Source organism: Onychostruthus taczanowskii, unplaced genomic scaffold, assembly GCF_017590055.1.
Source record: "Onychostruthus taczanowskii isolate IOZ18803 unplaced genomic scaffold, ASM1759005v1 scaffold141, whole genome shotgun sequence".
In the NCBI taxonomy this organism is placed as follows: domain Eukaryota; kingdom Metazoa; phylum Chordata; class Aves; order Passeriformes; family Passeridae; genus Onychostruthus; species Onychostruthus taczanowskii.
The window spans coordinates 223,315-248,867 of record NW_024498585.1 but is presented as its reverse complement, the minus strand read 5'-3'; the positions used below and the strand labels follow the sequence as shown (position 1 = coordinate 248,867).

At 38.5% G+C, this 25,553-nt stretch overlaps 1 protein-coding gene across 1 annotated transcript in view; it reads left to right on the top strand.

Moving 5' to 3' along the window:
- Positions 1-25,553, top strand: part of PDE10A (phosphodiesterase 10A) — a 172,899-nt gene that overhangs the window by 115,953 nt on the left and 31,393 nt on the right. Inside the window, exons 6-10 of the mRNA XM_041398164.1 lie at positions 15,391-15,531; positions 17,951-18,106; positions 20,755-20,805; positions 22,655-22,713; positions 25,246-25,297. Coding sequence (XP_041254098.1) covers positions 15,391-15,531; positions 17,951-18,106; positions 20,755-20,805; positions 22,655-22,713; positions 25,246-25,297 — 459 coding nt within the window. The remainder of the gene's footprint in view (positions 1-15,390; positions 15,532-17,950; positions 18,107-20,754; positions 20,806-22,654; positions 22,714-25,245; positions 25,298-25,553) is intronic.

Genomic DNA, 25,553 nt, shown 5'->3' with positions numbered 1-25,553 from the left:
TAGATAACTGCTTTCAAATGGTTTTCTAATATTTAGTGATGCATGTTCTGACTATATTCTGTAAGGGAATTTATGACCAAATCTGAAGCACAAGCACTAACTCTACTTCATTTCAATTCCTGCTTTAAATGTGTATAGGTATACTTTTGCTTGTTTAAATTAATCCAGATTTGAGAATTTTGGTTTGTATTAATCTCATCAAAGGAGCATTTTTGCAAGATGAGATATCCTTAGCTACCTTTAGCCTGGATTAAGTAGTGAGTTTCTAATTAGGATATAAGATAATTTTCATTTTACAAAAATGCTTAGTTTTTGCAAAATGAAAACTAGTAAATTATTACTACATACTTTCTGCTATTATTTCTTAATATTAAGAAAATTGCGATATCATTGCAAATTGCTTTTTTAATGGATTATTAAGAGTGCATAGTAAATAATTCTTTGGTGCTGTATTTAATATATGTAGAATTTTCTTAACATGAAAATTACATTAGAACTGAAAGAAAATTCATCTAGTCTGAGGAAAAGCTCTAGATTAGCCGGTCCCTTTCTTTTTGCAAAACATAGATTATACACTTGCCTTTAAAGGAGGACAATAGAAAAAATCCTTTGACATTTAACGGCACAAAAGTAAGTTTGTAAGAATATCTGTCCATATAAAAAGTTCCTTTACAGCCTAATTTTCTTTCTCTCTATTGAAGTCTACATACTGTATTAGAGTTGGAAAACAGCATAGGGACTAAGTAACTTCTGGCTGACAGTTCAGGTTAAATGCCTTCAGGATATTTACTTGAGTGAATTTACTTGAAATAGAAGATGCCACATCAATTGCAGATTACAGTGCATTTCTTTATGCAAGTATTACTTAGAATTGCTGCCAGAATGGTTCCAGTGTGAATAGCTCAGTTATTTTAGCATTCTTCTGGGTGTTCAAATTGCTTGGAAGCACTACCACTCGGTGCAGTCCTAACTGAGAGTGTTCTGATGGTGATTCAGCTTTTCAAACAATTGCCCTCTAGTAGGTAAGCACCCCTTGCATACCCAGCTCCTTCCTTCCCCATGAAGTCGCCCAGTGGTTCTGCCTGTGCTACGTATAGGCTAGAATGATTTGCAAAGTACTTGTGCTAAAAACAGTAGCGCTTCCTCATCAGGATCATAATCTGAACAGACCTAGACCCATACTGCCTCTGGTTTTTGAACTTTCTTCATATCTAAAGGATTATCTTTGTCCATGGGTTAGTGTAGTTATGCAAATAGAGTTATTTTTTCTTAAGGTACATAGCAGTCATTTTACAAATACTATATACTGGAGAGCAGAAACACTTCCAAATCAGACTAGAATGTTTCACAACTCTCCAGCAAAGGACTTGACTTTATTTTCATTTTTATTTCTTATGGGGATGAATGTACAGTTTATAATTCTCCTGTTATGATCTTAACTAAGTATCATCTTCAAACATGACGTAAAGGATTTACTGAAATCCTCATATTGGATCCTGTGTGTGTAAATCAATTGCCTAAGTATCATGCTAGCTAGACATTTAAGTCCATAAGCTGACATCTTTACAAGGCACTATTTCTAAAACACTTATCACAGTTACAGAGTTCCTAATGTATTACTATATTAATCAATTTTTCAGATACTTCTTTATAGTTCTTACTTGTATGAGTAATTTGCCTCATGATTACACCGTGATTCCTACATAAAGATGTATGAGTTTGTGTTTAACAGGCATACACTTAAAGCAGCTTTTACTTGGTCTTGTGTTCCTTAATTCCTGAAACTGCAAATTGTGTTGACAAACAGATTATCCTTGCTTCAGACAGAAGTTTCCAATAGCTTTATTGTAAGAAATGATTATGCGAGGCTACAAATATATGCACATACTTTGTGCTTCAGGGTGTATTTTATTAAGCCATCTTGAATTTCTGGTCATGCAAAAGTTGTTGCTGGTTGATGTGTATGCAGTGCCACCTGGTGAGTTTATGAGGTGGGTGATTTGAATTATTAAGAACCCAGTAAAAAACATGTACTGCTTGCTAACTGCCTCTGGTTTTTGAATGCATAGGCATCTTCTCTGAAATTTGAGTCTTTCAGACATGTTCCAGGTGAAATCCTTCTAGTTGCAAGTCAATTCAGGAAACTTTGGTCCTTGAATTCTAAGACAATGGGTTTGGTTTTTTTTTAATTTAAAGTGAAAGAAATCTGTTGCTTTCTTATTTGCCAGTGAATAGCGATACTCAATGGAGAGTGAAAGCTCTTGTTTAGTTACAGTATTTGAGTTTAAATTTGAGTCAATAAATTATCAAGCTGAAAGAAATAAATAACTGTCAAAATGTATTTTAGGGAAATTTTGGTCTTGTTTAATTTAATATTCAGGTAAATGGACTTGTGGAATGTGTTGACGATTAATATAGTATCATAAAATATCCTGAGTTGGAAGGGACCCACCAGGACCATTGAAATCCCATTCCTGGCTCACATAGGACACCCCAAGAATTACCCTGTGCTTGAGAGCACTGTCCAAACACTTCTTGAATTCTGTCAGGCTGGTACTGTGAGCACTGCCCTGGGGAGCTTTTCCAGTGCCCAATGATCCTCTGGATAAAGAATCTTTTCCTAATACCCAACCTAAACCTCCCCTGACACAACTTCAGGCCATTCCCTAGGGTGATGTCACTGGTCACCAGAGAGAAGAGATCAGTGCCTGCCCCTCTTCTTCCTCTCGCAAGGAAGTTGTAACTGCAGTGAGCTCTCCCCTCAGTCTCCTCCTCCAGGTTGAACAGACAAAGTGCCCTTAGCTGCTCCTTCCTTATACAGCTGCTCCTCAAGGCCCTTCATCATCTTTGTGCCCTTCCTTTGGATCCCCACTTTCAGATTTAGATCTCTTTTACACCAAAAACTGTCCCCAGCACTTGAGATGAGGCTGCCCCAGTGTCGAGCAGAGCAAGACAATCCCCTCCCTTGCCCAGCTGGTGATGCTGTGCCTGTACCCAGGCTAGGGTTGGCCCTCCTGGCTGCCAGGTCACTGCCGAGTCATGTTCAAATTGGCATCGACAGGACCCTAAGGTTCTTTTCCTCAGCACTGCTCTCCAGATTCCCATTCCCCAGTCTGTGCATCCATCATCGTGTACTATAGGTAGAATGCAGGAATTGCTAGAAAACTAGACAGAGTCCAGTTGTTTGTGTTTCACTATGAGAATGGGAGGTTGTTTTGCATTAATCTGCAAAGATTTATCTAGGTATCTGGCTTTGCTTAATATGGGTGAAGAAAGAATACAGGACTGCAGTTATGTTTGTAGGAACAGATTAGATTTCAAAATCACAGAATCACAAGGTTGGAGGAGGCCTTCAAGATTGTAGGGGCTCAGAACTGGACACAGTACTCAAGGTGCAGCCTCACCAGTCCCAAGTACAGGGGGAGAATGACCTCCCTACTCCTGCTGGCCACGCTATTCCTGGTACAGGCCAGGATTTCCTTGGCCACCTTGGCCACTAGGGCGCACTGCTGGCTTATGTTCAGCCAGCTGTCAACCAGTACCTCCAGGTCCCTTTCTGCCTGGGCACTGTCCAGCCACACCATCCCTAGCCTATAGCACTGCAGGGGGTTATTGTGGCCAAAATGCAGGACTAGACACTTGGACTTATTAAACTTCACCCTGTTAGACTCTGCCTATCTATCCAACCATTCCAGGTCTCTCTGCAGAGCCATCCTACCTTTAACAGATCGACACATGCTCCCAGTGTTGTCTGCAGATTTACTAATGAAAGACTCAATACCATCATCCATGTCATCAATACAAATATTGAACAGAACTGGCCCCAGCACAGACCCCTGAGGGACACCACTGGTGACTGGCTGCCAGCTGGATGCAGCACTGTTCATCTCCACTCTCTCAGTACTTTATCACCCTTTGTGTGAAAAACTTTTTCCTAATATCTAACCTATATTTCCCTTGATGCAGCTTGAGACTGTGACCTCTTGTTCTGTCAGTTGCTGACTGGAGAAAGAGACCAACCCTCACCTGACTACAACTACCCTTCAGGAAGTTGTAGAGAGTGATAAGGTCACCTCTGAGTGTCCTTTTTTTTTCTGCAGGCTAAACAAGCCCAGCTCCCTCAGCCACTCCTCATAGGGCTTGTGTTCCAAGCCCCTCACCAGCCTCTTCTGGACACACTCAAGTGTCTCAATATCCTTCCTAAACTGAGGGGCTCAGAACTGGACACAGTACTCAAGGTGCAGCCTCACCAGTCCCAAGTACAGGGGGAGAATGACCTCCCTACTCCTGCTGGCCACGCTATTCCTGGTACAGGCCAGGATTTCCTTGGCCACCTTGGCCACTAGGGCGCACTGCTGGCTTATGTTCAGCCAGCTGTCAACCAGTACCTCCAGGTCCCTTTCTGCCTGGGCACTGTCCAGCCACACCATCCCTAGCCTATAGCACTGCAGGGGGTTATTGTGGCCAAAATGCAGGACTAGACACTTGGACTTATTAAACTTCACCCTGTTAGACTCTGCCTATCTATCCAACCATTCCAGGTCTCTCTGCAGAGCCATCCTACCTTTAACAGATCGACACATGCTCCCAGTGTTGTCTGCAGATTTACTAATGAAAGACTCAATACCATCATCCATGTCATCAATACAAATATTGAACAGAACTGGCCCCAGCACAGACCCCTGAGGGACACCACTGGTGACTGGCTGCCAGCTGGATGCAGCACTGTTCATCTCCACTCTCTGGGCCCGGCCATCCAGCCAGTTGCTAACCCAGCAAAGAGTGCTCCTGTCCAAGCCATGGGCTGCCAGCTTTTCAGGAGTATGCTGTGAGAGACAGTGTCAAAGGCCTTGCTGAAGTCCAAACAGACAACATCCACAGCCTTTCCTGCATCCACCAGGCAGGTCACCTGGTCATAAAAGGAGATCAGGTTGGTCAAACATGACCTACCCCTCCTAAACCCATGCTGACTGGGTCTGATACCCTGGCCATCCTCTAAATGCTGCATGATGACACTCAGTATAAATTGCTCCGTTATCTTGCCAGGTACTGAGGTCAGGCTGATTGATTTATAATTACTAGGATCCTCCTTCCCAACCTTTTTGTGCATGGGTGTCACATTGGCCAGCTTCCAGTCATCTGGAACCTCACCAGTTAGCCAAATCTGTTGGTAAATGATGGAGAGTGGCTTTGCAAGCTCATCTGCCAGCTCTCTCATCACTCTGGGATGGATCTCATCTGGTCCCATGGATTTATGAATATCCAAGCATTTCAGAAGTTCTCTGACTGCCTCTTCTTGGATAATGGGGGGACCACTCTGTTCCCTGGCACCATCAACCGACCCAATAGGACAGTTGTCCTGGGGACAAGCTGTCTTCCTACTAAAGACTGAGGCAAAGAAGGCATTAAGCACTTCTGCCTTCTCCTCATCTGCATTTACTAAGTTCCCTCCCTCATCCAGTAAAGAACAAAGGTTGGTCTTACCCTTCCTTTTACCACTAATATATTGCTAAAAACATTTTTTATTATCCTTTACAGAAGTTGCCATTTTAAGTTCAAACTGAGCTTTGGCCTCCCTAATTTTTTTCCTACATGCTCTAGCAGTCCCCTTAAATATTTCCTGAGAGACCTGACTCTCCTTCAAAAGATGATACATCCTCCTTTTATTCTTAAGTTCCTTCAAAACCTCCTTGCCCATCCAAGCTGGGCGTTTACCTCGTCGGCTCATCTTTTGGCACACAGGGACAGTCTGTTCCTGTGCCCTCAAGATGTCTGTTTTGAAGCTCGCCCGCCTTTCCTGAACTCCTTTGTTTTTAAGGGCTGCTTCCCAAGGAACTCTGAATAAGTCTCCTAAGTAGGCCAAAGTCTGCTCTCTGGAAGTCCAGTGTAAGAGTGTTACTGGTGTTCCTCCTCATCACACCAAATATCAACAACTCTATAATTTCATGATCACTCTGCCTCAAGCAGCCTCCAACCACTACATCTCCCACCAGCTCATCTCTATTTGGAAACAGCAGATCTAACATAGTCCCTCCCCTGGTAGGCTCACCCACCAGCTGCAACAAAATGTTGTCCTCCATACACTTTAAAATTTCCTGGACTGCCTCTTTTCTGCTGTATTAAGTTTCCAGTAGATGTCTGGTAGGTTAAAATCACCTAGAAGAACAAGGGCTGATGATCCTGAAACAGTATCTAGCTGCTTGTAGAATAAGCTGTCCACCTCTTCCTGGCTGGGTGGACCATAACAGACTCCCAGTATGATATCAGCCTTGTCGGCCTTCCCCTTAATTCTTACCCATAGGCATTCGACTCCATCTTCATAGTTTTAATACCTATGGCATCAAAAGCCTCCTTCATATAAAGGGCCACACCTCCACCTCTTCTCCCTTTTCTGTCTCTTCTGAAGAGCTTGTAGCCATCCAGTGCAGTGCTCCAACTATGTGAGTCATCCCATCATGTTTCTGTGATGGCGACTACATCCTAGTTCTTCTGTTGCACCATGGCCTCCAGCTCTTCCTGGTTTGTTACCCATGCTGCGTGCATTGGTATACATGCACCTTGGCTGGGCTGCTGATTTCTCTCCTAATGCAGGCCTTGGGCCTGCTTCCAGACAGACCAGATGCATCCCCTTCCTCCTTCAGACTTAGTTTAAGCCCTCTCAAAAAGGTCTGCCAGTTCATGAGCTAAAAACCTTTAACAGAGATGTATCCCATCTGGTTCCAGTAGAGCAGGTGCTGGAAAAGTTGCCCCATGATCAAAGAATCCAAAATTTTGCCAATGACACCAGCCCTTGAGCCACTTGTTAATGATGTGAGTTCTCCTATTTCTTTCATCATTTTTCTCTGCCACCAAAGGGACTGAGCAGAACACTGCCTGTGCCACTGTCCTATCGACCACTTGACCCAGTGCCCTAAAGTCCCTTTTAATCACCTTGACACTCCTCTTTCTAATCTCATCACTCAGAGCATGGTGTATCAGCAGTGAGTAATAATCAGAGGGCTGAATCAGCCCAGGAAGTCTCTCAGTGATATTTTGTGCCCAGAGAGGCAGCAGACCTCCCTGTGGGATGGGTCTGGTCAACATATGGGGCCCTCTGTTCCCCTCAGAAGGGAATCATCCACTATGATTACCCTTCTTTTCTTCTTGATGTTAGAGGTGGTGATCCGTCTTACAGATGAGTCATAACTGGGAGACTCACTGGGCAGATAATTTTGTTCCACATCATCTGGCTGGCTCTCTAGATCCAGTGCTTCATACCTACCTATTCTGAAGTGGCATCTGGCTAGGGGTGGGGGTCGGGAGGAATTTTTATTATTACCTGCCCAAGCAGAGACCCATTTCCACTCCCCTTCATCTACCAGGTGCCCTTCTATTGCCTGAGAGTGTTGGTGGGCCTCCCTTAAAGAGGTAAGGGCTGAACTCCACCAGTCTATTTCCTTTTCACTTTCCCTGATACTCCTTAATCATTCAACTTCCTCCCTAAGCTCAGCTACCAGTGAAAGGAGGTCATTCACCTGCTCACACCATAGGCAGGCCTCCTCCATAACACCCACTGAAACCACAGATAAGCTGAAACACTCCAGGCAGGAATGGGTCTGTACAGACACATCCTTTTTGGAGGGCTCCACTTGGTCACATACAGTTGTACCAGCCACAGTTTTGACCATGCTAAAACCATTACTAGCAGAAAGCCCAAAATCAAGCAGCCAAACAAAAACACCTCAAACAACACACAGAACAGGAATGGGTCTGTACAGACACATCCTTTTTGGAGGGCTCCACTTGGTCACATACAGTTGTACCAGCCACAGTTTTGACCATGCTAAAACCATTACTAGCAGAAAGCCCAAAATCAAGCAGCCAAACAAAAACACCTCAAACAACACACAGAACAGGAATGGGTCTGTACAGACACATCCTTTTTGGAGGGCTCCACTTGGTCACATACAGTTGTACCAGCCACAGTTTTGACCATGCTAAAACCATTACTAGCAGAAAGCCCAAAATCATGCAGCCAAACAAAAACACCTCAAACAACACACAGAACACCTTAATAGCAAGAAGACCTGCAACCCTGCCTGCTTGCTCTGCCTTTGCAAACTGCTGTGCAAACTGCCATGACCATGCCCCTGTTTGCCCGCTCCTGTTTGCTGTGCTCCAGGTCATCATGCTCCCCAGAGGCCTCTTATAATTAGTCATTCAGGAACAAAGGAAGCTCCATCTCCCATTCCTGAATGGCTCTCTGAATGGCCTCTGGAACATGATCAGAAGAAACCAGACAATGATTCAGCTAAGAAAAGTGCCCAGCTTTCCACATATTGCTTCTCTCTGTGTAGGGCAGTTGATGACTCTGAGAAAGATTAAAGGGTTTTCATTTAATTTGAAGGTAAAAATGAGTCTGCAATAATTATTGTCCATCAAAAAATACACTCATTAGGTACCACAAACAGAACTCTAGTCCTAGTGTAAAGTATTTTTCCTTTTTCTCTCTCTACAGGTAAAGGCCCAGATGGAATAAAACATTATTTAAACACAGCACTTTAAGAAAAAACATAGAATAGGAGGAGCTGAAGTGAGTTCGGAAGAGACCAGAGAGAATGGTCAGGAAACAAAAGAAGGGTTTTACTTAGTCTAAAGAAAAGAAAGTTGAGGGTTGAAGATATGCATGGATAAGGCAGAAAGGAAGGGAATCATCTCTCATACCTATGGTGTGTAGGGCAAGAAGCAGTGTGCTTGATTTGGCATTGGGAAAACTTCCTCAGTTGTGCCTGTAATGAAGCATGACAGTTTTTTGCTTGTGCAAGCTCAGGGATCCTCATCCCTGGAGGAGTGTTTGGGACCTGTTTGGCCAAATGTCTGAGAAAAATGCTTAGCTGACATGCCTTAAAATGGAAGAGATGGTAGGGAGGCTTGTCAACTTGGTTTTCTGTGTCAATGAACTTCTATTACTCTTGTGGTGTTTTTCTTGTGTAAATCAACTGGAAACTTTCCAGGAGTTAAGTGCAGTTAAAAATCAATACTGTTCAGAAGGGTGAACACATAACATCCCTGCCAAAAAAAAAAAAAAAAAAAAAAAAAAGAAAAACAAAACAAACCCAACTGCTAGTCATTCTACAGTAAGTATAAATGCACCATCTTCATTTCACAAGTACCCAACATTTGTGAATACTATGTGGCTTAAAATTGAAAATCTCCTCTAATACACTCTGATATATTGCAAAGGAAACAAGTTTTTTATAAACGATGGTGGTAGTTACTGGTGTTTTCTTCTTCTTTAATCCCTGTGTGCCTCATACAGTGAGACTGCTGCACTTGTGCTTAAACCCAGGATATAATTATCTAAGCTCTTTAAGATTTTATCATGGTAGTATTGGGCTACTACTTCAGCTATGCCAGATAACAAATGCCAGGGGTTTGGCTGTGAATAATTTCCAAATCAATTATATTAGTTTGTTTTTCTTGGTCATCGTTGCCTATTATGATGTGCTTTATTCTTGCTAAAAATCCAGGCCTTAGGGCACAGCCTTTGTAAATATCTGCAGATAATTTTATCATTCAGTTGTGTGGTCTTACATTTAAGTTGTCCTTTACCAAGAATACAAAGGTATTGCTGTTATTGAACAGAAACAGATGTGAGCACCAGAGGCCATTAAACTCACTTAATATCAGCTTGATCAATTTCCATTTTCTCTTTAGTTTTTTCTTTCTCCCAAGCATCAAATCACATAGCAATGCTTTGGTATGAAGGCTTTCATTTAATGTCTGTTGAATATTAAATGATTTCCCATGAAGCATTTTTAGGACCAGTTTTATCAGCAGATTGTGCTGTGGAAGAAACTAGATCAAGAGCCAGTCACCTGTACCACCTAAAGAGTTTGTTAGCAGAATGCTTGTCACATGTGTACTTATCCTTCATTTTAATCATTAAACCAGGTTCTTATCCAGACTGCTTTTCTACAAGGACATTTTAGAAAAGTTGGTTTATTATTGTCATTTGCTTAGTTATAAGTAGTTATATGAAAAGAAGAAATAATTGTTTGTGAAATTATGATAATGAGGATGATGATGATGTGTACGTTTGCAGTTTAATTCCAATCCTGACGAACTTTATGTAGTTGGTTGAATGGTTTCTAGTTTTTGTGAGATAGGATTTGGTGTTGAGCTGTATTCCAGCAAACTGCCTACAACAGTGACAAGAAAAAGAGCATCAATTATACTTGTGGTTGTCATCTTCATTAGAAGAGCCCAAGACTGAAATCACTGAAAACTGCAGTTTTCTTACTTTCTTAGTGCTGTAATAATATCTGCCAAGTATTGTGGATGCTATTGTGTTATGAGACTTGCTGCTACTACTCATGTTATCTTTTATGGGGATTTTAATCTGCTGTCTCCATCAAGCATTCGATTTTAACTAGAAAAACCAAGAATGGGGCCAAGTGACACCAGCATGACAAGATGAACACCTTAATGTGTAATTTTTCATGTGCATGCTCTTGGCTATTAGAAGTGAGGAATAAAGAAGGCTTTTTCAGCCACAGTAAGAGATTCTAGATAAATTACTTAATAATTTTACTAGACTGAGTGCATAGTACCAAGGAAAGAGTACCAAAAACCATGGTATTATGGCTCATTGACTATATACTGATCTTGTTATGTGTCTGAAAGTCAAGTTGGTGGGTTTATGTGTGAATTGAGGATGTTGTCATCTTTACATCCCTCAAGAAAGAGTTACAATACATCATTCTGCACTCCTGTAGACTGGCAGGCTTGTATATACCTTAGTATTTTTAAAATATTTTAGAGACAACAATGTGTTGTCTATACCTAGAGTGCCTAAGAAACATGGGTCATAGAATAGAATCAATATAATGTTTTAAGTTGGAAAAAAGCTCTGAGATTATTGAGTTCAACTATATAACCTAATACCACCAAGATGGAAGAGTGAATTTTGCAACATTTGTCTGTGTCCACCAGTGTTTAAACATTTGTTAAGGTCATCATTTCTTTTGGACTTTCTGTTTTGTTTCAGTTTGTTTTTTAAGGAACCTCTTGATCTCTGTGTTCATGATAGGTCAATAGTGGATTCAAAACTACGCTGTTACATCCATCAAAATTAATAGAAGTTTTTTTGGCTGTGGACTTCATCAAAGTGATTAAACTAGGAGGGAAGGAGTAATTTTGAAGATTTTGGGTCTGATCAGAACAATGTGTCCTGTCATAGATGGAAGGAAAGAAAGCACCTTATGTTCTCTAGGGTTTCAACATGGTACAGGAAGTTCTTGATGTCAGACTTTAGTGTTCCCCTGCCTACTACATTTAAAGAAGTCAGTCACCATATGTAACTTATTGGAAGAATATTGTTAATAGGGTAGTTGAGACTAATGTAGGAAAGGAGGTTCTGTCTTTGTCTGGAAGGAGGGTAAACGGATAAAAATTGGGGGTTTCAGAATCCTGTGGACAGCTAGGTACCAGAATGCCTGAACCGGGAAGCTTCCAAAGGATTCTCTCTCCAAGCCAATATTTGTCCTTTTGGTAGTTTCTCAGATCCAGACTGAATCTCTCATTTTTGTTGCCTTCTCTCTCATCAGTAGTAGAGACATCTAATGTTCTTTCTACACTAACTATCTTTTGTTACTTAACTTTTGCCTGGAGAGAGACAGTGACATTGCATTATCAGTAAAGAGCTATTTGTATTTATCCCTTTCTGATACTGACTTACAGGCTCACTGCAAGTGATTATAGCAGCAAAGGAGTCTGTGAGCAGTGCACAAGCATCCTGCTGTCTCCTTTTACTGCATTGTGAGTTATCAGTGTAGTATTTGGGAAATCAGGGGTCCTAATATTCCCATATTTCCTTTTTTTATTGACTATATATTGGTTAACTTGTGGATGAAGATCCACTGGTTTCTTATTTTGATTATTAATCACTGTTTGTTATCATTACCAGAAGTACAAACTGTCTTTTTTGAAGTAAAATATTCAGACAAACTGAGAAAATGCAAGTTAATTTGAAAGGGCCAAATTTATTGATTTCTTCACTTACTTGTGAAGCTGCATGCAAGATATCTGATGTCTGTATGGACACACTTCTAGTTACATTTTGAGCTAGTGAAAGATTATTGGAGTGTACATTTGCAAATTAAAAGAATGCTGGAGTCATTCACAGTTAGAAGAAAGTAGGTGAGCCGCAAATTTTATCAGTACTGCAGTACATTTAATTTCATAAGTACTTTCTTAAAAACAAAAACCAAAAACAAAAACAAAAAAAAAAAAGTGAGCTGGATAGGTGATGTGAAAAATCTGCTGGTTTTTGACAGTGTTAATATTAGCAATTCCCATAAAACTGTGTCTGTGGGGTGCCTCAGAGATTATTTCAGTAACATGCCATAGTAGAGCAGAGCACAGTTTACTTTGTTTTGTTTGGCTGACCTTGCCATTGCTGGCTTCTATTCAAGACATTTCTACATAAATAATTGGCAATAAATATTTAAACTCATTCAGATTTAAATTCATCAAATATGGAACTCACAGCAGTTTATCAGGTGCATGTATAAAGTCATTGTGGAATGGTAGAAGCTTATGGATTAATTTCAGCTCATATATGGTTATGAGAAAAATTGCCTTTCTTTTTAATAGTGCTGCGTGGTTAGGATAAGATTATCAATTGTTCTGCACAGTCATTTCTGCCTCTGCAGTCAGGAGGAATAATGGCAAATTTAGAACCTGTTGGGTAGTTGGAAGATTTTTTTCGATCGCTGACTCCTTAGCCACAGGTTTGCAACTTCCCTTAGAAGCAGAATGGGATTGCTTCTGCAAAACTTTTTTTGCAGAAGCTGGAAGTAAAATAATGTTCACAAACTTCTCCCAGCATAGGGAAACTTTTTCACAGCAGTCCTTCATTGTGTTAGCAACCAAGGGGTTTACCAGACAAAATGATACTCAAGGACACAGGAAAGACTGTACTGATGAAAGCAGCCTTTGCATGCAGTACTTCATAATGTCAACACAGGTTTTTGGCCACTGAAGGTGTGTGAGAAGTGAATTCTTTGTTTTCTGGTACAAGTGGCTGTTTGGTTTTCTTCCATTTTTTTCTTGTTTTGAGAAACTCTTTCTGCAAAGAGAAAGATTTGTGCATTGTATTATGTTTAGGGCTGGGCATGACTCAGGAGACGAGTGTGAAAAGCACATTTTATAAACATAACTTAAATAGCACAGTTAGTTTGCTAAATGTAATGCATTGATACTTTGGCAAAAAGAATCAAATGGATCTGCAACATACAAGAAGGTGTGAATACAGGAGTTATTCTTTGGCATCATCAGCAAAATCAGCTTTGCTCTCTGATGTCTCTTTATTTTGACTCATTCCACTACTTGGGCTGCATCAATCAGACATTTAACATTGTGTTGCATATCTACATTTTGCAGTACTCTGTAACAGAAACCACCTTTTTAGTGTTACTGTTCCTATTATAAGTGTATGTTTAAAGTAGTAAATCTTAAAAATATAGTATAGCAGATCAAACTATGATATTTATTTCAGTATTTCTATGCTCTTTATATTTTACTACATTATTTTATTTTTGGAAAATATTTTATACCAGAACACTGATCTATATAAACAAAGGTCTGTGGTTTCCTCAGTTTTATTAGAGTAATGTACTTTTTTTTTTTTTTTTTTTTTTTTTTTAGATCATGGTGTGCTTTTCTTGCCTATGTTATGTAAAATGTTCTTTTTCATTCTACTTAAGTGCATACAAAAACTTGAACTGAAGCTTATGAAGGCAAGCAGCTGTGAAACTAAGTTTTAATTTTAAAATAATATGTATCTTTATTAGATAATAAGCAAGAAAGAGTAAATGGAGCTTTTTATTCTGGTAGATTGAGTAGGATTGTTCTGACAGATTCAGTGTATTGATTTGTTGGGTTTTGATTGTTTGGATGTTGCTTTTTTTTTTTAATTGCATTCTTTTAATTTGTATGGTTCATTTCAAGTGTATCTTACTTCTAGAGGCCACGCAAAGAGGCTGTGAGCATAAATGGGTTTCAAGAATAAAGTTCAGGTTTAGAATAAGAATAAACAGAAAATTCCATGATTTCTTGTGCTTGTACTATAGTGCAAGACATCAAAATGGAGTAAATAATGTGAATATTCACCAACTAGTCCATGGAAGGAACAACTTTCCTTCCAACTGAAAAAATCACTTTAGTCAGTGCTAAAATAGTTTGGGCAGCTCTATTTTCGTATTATTTTTAAGACAGTTTAATTTTCATCTATACCACATATTAGCAAATGAATTACTGGATGGAACACTCACTTTCTTGTCTTGCTGAATTGTTTGGGAATGACTTTCTGCTTAAGAACAAAGTACTCAGTTACTGGTTTTGTCAGAATCTTGAGTGGGTTTTTTTGAGTTTTCTAAACACCCTAATTTTTGGACTGCTGATTCTTCTTGAATAGACTTCAATATTGTTTTGGCTATGAATTTCATACTTTTAATTGACCATTTTTTCCCCTCAGCATAAAGTCTCAGCTTTCTCCTTCCAGCATGCTGGTAATCCATTACAGCTAAGGAATCTCCATCACTGCAGGAGTACCTTCATATGATGCATTATATTGCAACTCTTTCATTTCTGAATGTTTCAGTGCGGAGTATTTTTGGAATTCTTTAGTACTAGTGCTTTATAACAGACCATGCATCTTTGTATGCATGGGAGAATTATGAGAGGATGCACCTCGTATCATCACTTCATTTTCTACAGCTGATAGTAGATGCTGAATTTCCGTACGCAAATTTTACCTGTAGTAATCCATGCTAGAAAACAACTTCTGTCTGATTGCAGCCCTAATGAAAGCAAATTCTGAGAGTAAAATTAATCAACCTGCGGCCATTCTTAAGAGCAATCTTATTAATACATTGTGGTGTGGCATTGTCATCTATCTCTGGTGTAATATAGCAAGAAATTTAAATATTATCTCTACTTTTTGAGTATTTCCTATTGCAATAAATGAGTGCATCCTAGATAAAAAAATAAGATCATGTTTTTCTTACAAGGTAATGTTTTCTTGTGTTGAGTCTTGTATGCTGTGTATTATGTGTTTAAAGTAAATGCAGGCCTACCCTGATATAAATAATAATTGACTTAATCATCCACTGTTCTCCACAGGAGTTGTCCAGGAGTTACCTGGATGACTTTAGAATGGGATTTTCTAAGATTTCAGAAGAATTAAGTAGAGTTTATTTAACTACTTTTCATCTTCGAAAGCCGTGTTTCTCTATATTATCTACTTTATTCTACATAGGTTGTGTAAGAACCGTAGAAGTAATCATGCTTTCTAATTGCTTTTTTTTTCTCTCTTTCTCTCTCTTTTCTTTTTTTCTTTCTAACTAGAGTCTGTGTGTATTTACACCACCAGGAGCTAAAGAAGGACACCCACGACTCATTCCTGCAGGGCCCATTGCACATGGCACTACGGTATCTGCTTATGTAGCCAGATCCAGAAAAACGTTGTTAGTAGAAGATATTCTGGGGGTAAAAAGCTTTCTTTTTTTAATGAGATATTGCAGCAAGTTCTTAGAATGAATGCTTTGATGCTGAAATGTTTATTGAGATGAATGTTTAATGATAGAATTTACATCTCTCCTGATAAGTAAAGGAATGAAAATCTGAGTTTGGATTAGCTGCTGGAATAATTGCAGAATATTTCATTTATTTCTAGTTTTAAAGGTTTGGGGTTTTTTTCTCTTTGTGTTTGGGTTAGTTTACCTTTTTTTTGGTTGTCAGGTAAAGGACATGATGGAACCACAGTCCCTTGCAAAAAATGACCAATCAAAACTCCTATCTTCTTGGTCTTGAAATAGTAACCCCAAATAAGACTTTCATGTAGTCAATCAAATTTGAAAATTTGATTTAATTTTAATGCAGGACTCACACTGACCAGAATGTCAGTTAGAATTCTGGTTATTAGACAAGATTTTTATCTCTACATACTCTAATGTAAAGCTAGAATACTGATAGTATCAGTAGATCTACATGAAAAATGCAGTAATGTAACTGATATCAAAATTCAAGCCTTTTTCTGTAGCAGGAGTTGGAAGTTCCTGAGGTGATATTCTGATAATTCTTGGCACTCTGTATGTCTGTCCTTTTTCATTTTTTTAAAACACTTCATCCTTTAGTTGCATCTGTGCAATTTTATGAAATTGGTATTTAAGCTGTACTTTGTGTAAGCACTTTATGTTTAGTTTATGCACTTCATGATTAGTTTATGTACTTTGTGTGAGCACTTTATGAGAACACCGAGGAAGTTTACATTTTTTCTCTCTTCAATGTTTCCTATCTTTTTAAGTTCTGTCCAGAATAACAATTTTTTGAATAAAAAAAAAAAAAAAAAAAGACATTGCTATCTCTACTTTTAACAAAATTATTTGTTAAAAAAATGTATGACCTTAGTTGGGTAAAAAAAAAAAATACCAGATGCCTAATGTAAGTACACTTAAACAGAGCCACAAAACCAAAAGGCAGAAAAACTGCTTTCCTTGTAGTAATAATCAGTGCTTTCTACACACTCTGGACTATTAAGATTTTATGTGTACATATGTTTTTCAGTTAAATTAAGGGTTTAAATTGTTACTGGTAATTTCCAATTAAGGTAATGATATCCTTACGTTCAAGAGTTCTGTATTTTGATTTTACATTCTTACTAAAATCATGGGGTTAGCGAGGAGGAGTTTTGAATTTTTTGTTAGTTTAATATTTGTGATTCATTGACCAAACAGCAAGATTCATTTTGGTGAGATAATTTGCCTTCATGTGATTTTAGAAGCTTCTCAACAGTGAAAGGGAAGCGCATGAAAAGTAGACTTGCCAGACCTTTTTTTGTGGGAGGACAGAACTAAAAAGAGAAAGCAGAAGGCTCATGTTTCAAAGTGTTTGCCACTCTCTCTTGTGTGTCATTTGTTCACATTGATTGTTATCTTAGTTATTAAGGTAGAGATTACTTGCTGTTTTCTTTGAGAAGTGAGAGATTTTGATCGACTTTGAAGGGGTGTCTGTCTTGCCTAAGCACAGGCTGCAGAGAGCATCTAGTATGAATCAGGTACTGAAGGACTGATGTGCAACGAAGTGGGTCTTGCACACTTCACACTGGGCAGTGACTGCCCTACTAACTGTAACATTCAGGTGCTTTCTCAGGTCTGCCTCAGTTTTCCTACATGGGGAAGTGAAGCTATAAAGCCTTGAACATTCTCTATGAGGGTTGAAAGTTATGTATTTGGGCCTTATATAGCAGCTGGTAGGGTTATTTTAACATTTGTTTCTGTATCTTTTGCACCAGTTTATTCAGGACGTGTAAGAAAAGGAAGAAGATTGCTTACTCTTATGCGTAACTTTTTGGGAATGCATTTTCATCTTCAAAAGTTGGTTGAGGATTATAACTGTATAACCTAAAGCCTTATCCTCAAGTTTCAATTTTTGTTTTCTTGCAAGCACTGTTGTCTGCTCTTTAATACTGAGATCTGAGCAGTCCTCTTTGTTATTACAAATTCTTTGGGGTTTTTTGGAGGAAAGGCTGTTAGGATGGTAGTGTTGCTTGTTTGGGTTTTTATTTAATCTGGACTGGCATTAGCAATAAAGTGTTGTTTTTTCTGCCTATGGGAATAGAGAAAAAAGCATTATATAAACAAACTCAGAGCTAGGTGTAATATTACAGCTAATTCTGGCCTTACATCAATAAGGTTATCTGTATATGTAAATTAATGCTGAGACTTCAAAATTGCATTTTTTAGTAGATATATTGTGTGGAAGTTATGCTGAGAGATGAGTTTTAGTGACTTTTGTGATTTTCCTGCAGATTTACTCAGATAGGAGGAGGAGGAAAACATCAGTATGTCTTTGCTCTTAATGTTTTATCAGATTTTGCATTTTATCAGATTATGTTTGCATTTCCTAGGATGAGCGATTTCCCAAAGGTACTGGACTGGAGTCGGGGACCCGTATCCAGTCTGTTCTGTGTTTACCAATTGTCACAGCAATTGGTGACCTGATTGGTATCCTGGAGCTTTACCGTCACTGGGGCAAAGAAGCCTTCCACCACAGTCACCAAGAGGTGAGCTCATGTGCAGCCTTTGCCCACTTCCCTGCCACGGTCAGGACTTTACTCTCATCCCTCCCCCCACTCCAGACTTTCTTCTCTCGCTCTTCTCATGAGTTTATATCTTTTTCATACTTGATTTTGTTCTTATTAAAAAGAAAATAGGTAGTGATTTGTATTTTCAGTCAGAGGAGGTAAAATATAAAGGGACACATCAAGAATTTTACCTTGTGTTCTTTTGCAGATAAACAGATTCAAAGTTCCTTATTGATTATAAACTCAATATAGAGTTGCTAGAGAAGTTAACACAGGGCAGGTAAATGAAATGTAAATGTAAATCAAACATCAAAACCCAAAATCACTTTATAGAAAAAAAGACAATGCTCAGTTAACCTGAGTCTCAATATTAACTTTCCAGTACAGCTTTATTTTACATTATGGTAAGATTTAAAAATTTATTTTAGTTTACTTTTTGGTGTGGTTTCTTAAGTAATGAGCCCTATCGTAAAGCAGAGTGTTGCAATGTTTCAGCAATGGTTTATCAAGTATCAATGCGGGGTCTCACAGGTGAGGAAAGTGATTTTACTTTAAATCAAATGTGAAGCAAAAGAGCTTTCTGATCTTTGCATCCATGTTTTTACTTCCACATGCTCTCCAGCACCAAGATGTGTCTGTCTAGATGGTATTTCCAGTTCCAGGTATCCAGGTGGTCCTCCTGAATTCCTTGCAACAGAAGGACAAGGGATGCTGTCTGCTGAGTCTCTGTGGTTTCTAGGTTGACAACCATGTGCTGGTTTTGGGTCAAGCTTTTCTATAGTTTTTAGGAGCTGATAGCTTTTGTCTCTCTCTATCCTCTCCCATCCCTGTGAGTTGTGAGGATCACTGTTCTTTTTCTCCTGACTTAGATGACCGTAGAAACTGTGTGGTAGAAGTGCTGGTACCTGGATGACCTGCCAATCTAGGTGATGCTCATAAAGCTCTCCTCTGCTTTTTTTAACTTCTGATGCTTCCCTAGCCAGATATTCTCATTCATACTTATCTTCCCCTTTCCATGACTGTTCTGTATGCATTACTCTGTTCATATAAGTTCTGTGCAGCTGTGTTGTCCATACATGTCCATTTGTCAATCTGTAGTTAGGAGCTGTTAGCCAAATACAAATGGATTTGAAAATGGAGCAGATGTTGCAAAGGCTGTTGCTGTACTAAAGGTGTTCAAAGTGCATCTTTGCCCTCATGTCCGGGTGAGGATCCATGTTATGTGCCATTAAGATGTCTCTGATGTAAAGATGAATTTCTCTCTCTGCTACCCCCCAGATAAGGGAACTTGAACACAGTTAGGACAAAATGGAGTGAATTCTATCCAGGCATGTTGTCTCAACAGTGGTAGGAGATATACTGTGGTGCAGTTTAGCTGTACTGAGCAGGAATTATTTGTGTGAAAAGGACAGAAGATATCCAGGCAAGAGATACTAAAACTAGTCCTCCCAAAGAAGGAAAACAGCATTTGTCAAGTGTATATTTTGTTTATCTGTAAGTTAAGTATGCTGGCATTCATCTGATGTTTATATGTGTATATTAGTTGGGTAGTCAATGCCACTTGTTGTCACACCTTGTATTTTTTCACCGGTAGACAGAGGTCAGGGTAGGGGTCTAGTGCGGTGGTGCCACTGTCTTTGCTCAGAGAACAAAGAACAGGCATTCATGCAAAATCAGGCTTCATTAATTCTGCAGCCTACACGCAATGTATTTAATTTTTAAGATTGTCCTATTACATTAATCAATCTACAATTCAGATAAGTCTCAGACATGCATTGTTTTATGAAAATATGAATGTCATATGAAATAGCTGCTGTAGCTAAAGTTCATGAATGTTCTACTTGGAAAAGACTAGCTGCTAAATGAAAGTATTTTGTTAGTAAATTAAAAATATTTTAAGGTCACTTTCTGAATGTTCTAAAGCATTCTTTTCATTTTCAGGTTTCATAAAGCCTTTGGATGCCATTAGTAATGTTTATGAAATGTGTGCAAAGTGTTCTGTTTAAAAATATAAAATAAAAAATACCTTAGGAGGGCATGCAAAAGCTGACCTCTTGTGCATTCCCTGTGTTCCTATAAAGCTCCCATGCTTCAAGGACAGGAGATTATGCATGGTAGCACATCATAGTTAGCTGCAGTTTACATGACAGTTGTTTGAAATGTTGCCTGGAAACTGTCATACTTCAAACACTTGAGCTGAGGGATCAGGTCTGGTTCTTCTGCCACCAAAACAGTAATGAGAGAAACGGTGCCTGTTTACAGCTGGAAGCAGCTATTGCTGAAGAGATACAGCCCCAGAAAGGCATATTTTATTTCTATGGCAGATGTCTTTCAACAGTGTAATTTTTAAATCCCTCAGATTATGAGATGTTTGTTTTGATGTTCTGTTTTTGAGCTGATGGGTGCCCAATACTGCTTCTGAAAACCATTGGTAAGCTCTAAAATTGAAACACTCGCAAGTACACTGAGACTTTTGCAAAATAACTGTCTTCCCTTTAATTGTTACTGCCTGACTGTCTAAAGCAGCTTAGTCAATTTACTTAGCAGGTAGATAGAGAAAAGAGGCATGTCACTGACGTGCAATTTTCAAGGTTTCTTCTGAGAGAGTTTCTTCTCTTTTGTTGCAGGTTGCAACAGCAAATCTTGCATGGGCTTCAGTAGCAATACATCAAGTACAAGTAAGTGTCAGTGGTTTTTAATTTTTTTGTTGTGTATCTTGTCTTCCAGAATGTATTTAGTAGGAGCATGGACTGTGATCAGATTTAACTGGACGTCATTGCTAAAGCATTGATTAAAGCACTTCCTTGAACCTGGAAAAATATGCTAACATTTTTGGTGTTCGTTGAACTAGTTTTCTTCCCTTGCAATCATGGATCAAATGACAAACAATATTTGTACTAAAGGAAAGAAATTTGAACAAAGTAGATAAATAATGATTAAAGCAGATTTATCCTAACAACTTTGCAGGGTTGTTTAGTTTTCTTTTTCTTGTGGAAAGGCAACTGCTAGGCTAACTGGTTGCTTTCCTCCTGCTTTGGCATTTGTTTTGAAATTATGAAGTGTTGGTAGCAAAGCCTATTTTAAGCCATCCTCGGTAGCTCCTTTAACTACTGCCACTAAGGATGCATCATGCTGTCCCTAGCTGGGTGCCTAATGGAGCTTCAGTGTCAAGCTGCTCTAGCAAACCCCAGCAGCATTGCTAATAGGTTTTGTTACTTCAGCTAGCAGAAGAAACTAAACATATTCTGTCAACTCAGAGAAGATGCTAAAATAGATTCTTCTGTCAACTCCCAGGAGGAAATTCATTACATTCTTTTTTTCAAGGTGTTCTTCACATACTTGCCAGAAGACATACAGAAAGCTTCCTGCTTTTCTCTTGTAGTCAATAATCTTTTCTGCTTTTATGCTGGAAGTCACTGACTTTGGGGTGGTCAATCCCATCCAGGCAGAATTAGTGAGCACAGATTATTATACAGTAGCAGAATTGCAATTGCATGCAGTTGTAGCTTTACCTATGTAAGAATTACTCTCTCCTTGATTGAAAAGTCTTTCACATCTAACAAAACACAACAGGGAAAGTGAAGTTCAAGCTTGTCCATTTTTATTTCTGTTCCTTCTTCTAAGCAGAAGGCTTGCTTTTCCCAAGTTTTTTGCATGAGAAGAATGCAAGAGTTTTGATCTGGCATTTTGTATCTACATTGCACAGATGAAAAATATTACTAGTTCAAAGTGGTATTTTTGTAAGTGTAGAATGTTCAAGCAGTAGAGGTTTGTTTTACTTTTGACCTCAGTGCTTGCTCTAGTAATATACAAATGTACAATTGTGCTTCAGATACTGAGTATCTGAAGTAAACATGAAGTATACATGAAGTAAAATACAGTTGAAAGCTTTGCTTCATCTAACATTTTGCTTCTAAAAAGAAGTATGCATACTATTTTCTTTATTAATATTCATGCTGATTTCTCCCTAAGCTGAGCATATATCATCTGCTGCTTAGCTTAGTTAAACTTGACTGATGTCAGACTACAGTTGTGTCTGTATGCGACTTTGCAGCTTGGAGAAAAGTGGCAAAAATGTGGTAAGGGAGAGGAGAAACAAAATATTTGACATTCTCAGAAGATCTGAGGGTCTGGATAAGGAAACGTTCATTCCATAATCACAGTCAGTGACAGCCTTTGAGACAGCATGAACAAGTGTAGAAACCAACAGCTTTAAGTGAGTCTTAGGAAGGATTTTACTCGTGTTTCACAGTTTTAACTCAGCAGCTAGATAGCTAAGATTGAAACCCAGCACACAAATTCAGCTTTAATTTCATACAGTGCTGTATCAGATAGGTGTGTGTGTATACATATATATACACACATATATATATGCATATATACATATATATGTATATATATGTATGTACACACACAAATACACACAAGTACTGGTGGGTTTTTTCATACAAATTAAAGGGATAGGACTTCAGTTTCCCTCTGACATCAGTGTTCTGGAGCAAATGGTTCTATGATCTGTGCTTCCAGGTGTGCCGGGGCCTTGCCAAGCAGACTGAACTGAACGACTTCTTGCTTGATGTATCGAAGTAAGTGTGATTTGCAAGATAATCTCATGAGTTTTTGATGAGCTTTTCTAGCGTGGCTCTTCCAATCTACCTGTGTTCACTCAGTAGCAGTAGTGGAAGCTACCATAGCTCACAGGCAGGTGCAAAGGCACACTTCAGAGGGTGGGCAAACTTCAGCACAGGGACAAGAACAAGTGGTATGCGTGGCAGTGGTGTATACCTTCATAATTCTTTTTTTGTGGTGGTGGTGCAGATGAAAATGTGACATTCATTTATACCTTACAGAATTTGTTTATTCTTGTGGTCTTTTGCATGGAGTTTTTTCCTCTTTTTTTCCATCTCTTCTGTCAAAGTTAAATGTGACCACCTTTTTAGAAGTGAAAAATAGCCTTGGTGTCTCACAGCAATTTTAAAAGGCTTGAAAGGACTTTAGAAAGTTGTTTTGTGTGCTTCAGCTTCCCCTATTCTCCCAAACAATTTTTTGGACATGAATGCATGTATTCATAAATATATGGATTTCAGAGTTAAATTCTTGAAGAATCAGGTCTGCTACATGGTTGCTCTTCCTGTACATTTTCTGAAGGATCTGTTTTAATTTTCAAAGACTTTTGTTGCATGTAATATGTTTGCTTTTAAATTCTTGTCACTATGACGCAAGATTATTTTGAAAGCACAGAAAGAGTGTGAAAGCTTGAGCTTACACTTACAAAATCAGTTTAGTGTCTTAGGTGATCTGCTCTTCCTTCATCTCTTTTTGTTTGTCACTGCTATGAGAATCTTTAAATAGCAAGGATAACCCATAAATTAAAAGATAAACCGGAGCTGTACTTCTGGTAAATCAGTCTGGAGTGCTTAACAGTATTTTATGAAACTAGTTGGTAGAAAAATTTCAAAGCACATCACAAAGCAGTGATGATACTGTGGAAAAAATGAAATGTCTTGTATTTTAGCTGCAAACACTTCTGTGGGTCTTGATGAACAATTCTCAAGCTGATGAGATTAGAGGATGTCCTAGATTCCTATGCCATTGCTTAGGAATGTAGGCAGCTGGAGGGGAAAGTAATAAACTACAGGAGGGACTCTGCCCCTCTGCAAGAAGGACAAACTGGTTGTAGCCAGATGTTTTCCCATACTTTTTCCTCAGGATGACTTTTTTTAAATTTCAACATAATTCAGAGCATGTCTCCCAAAGGGCATTCTTACAAAGTCTTGCATGATTATATTCCTTTCCAGAGTGCTTTTATGTTGCTAAAATCCATACTGAACTAGTTTACCAAAAAACTGTATTACTATATTAATCTATCCAGATTTATGTACTGGTAATTTTTTCGTAGAATGGCATAGTACTGAGATTGTTTTAAAGAATTTTGTAATTGTTTTAAGTTTTTAAGATGAAAAGTAATAAGTACTGCAAATATTTATTATGCCTTTCTATAAGAAAATAATTCTCATATAGCATTATCATTTGCTAGAGTTTTTTAGTTTCAATGAAAGAAGAAAGTCTGTATTTAAGGCACAAAACTGGGATATTATTTAATAATATCATTATGAACTTCATGTAGGCATCAGCAAGAAAATAATTTGTTTCCTCTTGGAAGTGGTCTGTATCTTTTCTAACATGGAAGGAGAATTTCTTTTCAATGAGGAAATTGTTAGTGTGCAATGTCACCAGGACATGTTCTGTAACATTTTAGAAAGGGCAGAGTATTCAGTGCTACACCCTCTCCATGCCCTATATCTGACCAGTATATTTTGTATCTCCTTTCCACAGAACTGAGCTGTGTATATATTCAAGGCCACGAGACAATGCCTTTTGTCTGCTGGGAACATTGTAATCTGAGGATTGTTGATACTCAGCATGTGGAAGATTTAGATTTCTTTTACTAATAAGTTTGACCTTTATCTTTCAATGTTCTTGACTGTCCTTGAACAGTTACCACTTTGCTGTGAAAATGAGATTTTTTAAAATTCTTTTTTATTTTTTAAGTTATGATGTCATTCCCTTTCTTCAACTTCAATGGGTTTTGATAGAGAAAACCCATTAAGAGTTTCTTAAGTAGTTGCCTTTGAACTAGTGTTAAGGATTAGATAATATAACATCCGTTTAGCTATTTTTTGATATTTTGAAAGAGTTTGTTGTTGTTGTTGTTGTTTTCTACTTCTTTTCTTTTCCTTTTGTCTTCCACTTTTAAAATTTTCAGTGTGTTAGAGGTGCCAAAGCATTTTGATGCATTCTTGGTATTGCTCAGCAGGAGCCTATTCAGTTCACGGCAGGCAATGTTTGGTAGTCTTTTCCTTTTTCTACAGAGAAAATTCTATGTATAATAAAGAATATTCTCAGTTCTGTAGAATAATGGCTCAAGGGAACAGAGCTAGGACCATTTCTTAATTCCCGTGTGCTGTAGCAAGTCAGTCAGTGATTTTCAAGGTGCTGAGGTTTGTCCTCGCCTTTTCTGGCTCCATGTTAAGCCATAGTGAAACAAGAGCCCCTGACGCTAATTTGAGAAGTGTTTGACTAAATGCCAATGTTTACTGACTTCTCTTTCTCTGCAGAACATATTTTGATAATATAGTTGCAATAGATTCTCTACTTGAACATATAATGGTAAGTTGTCTTTTTCACCTCTAAGTTTATTAGTTGTAGGTATTAAAGCCCTTCATTCTCTTTCCCTTGAAGACATTATATCATTGAAATATATGAGCTGTTTGTAATGAACACGTAACACAAACAGTATAAACATGTCTATACAGAAAAGGTGGTAAAGGATGGCTTGATTTGTCATTTTTGCAACAACTTCTGTTCACAGCTTTCCTAAGGACTGAAACAGGCCTGTGTCTGAACTAAATAGTTACTATTGTGT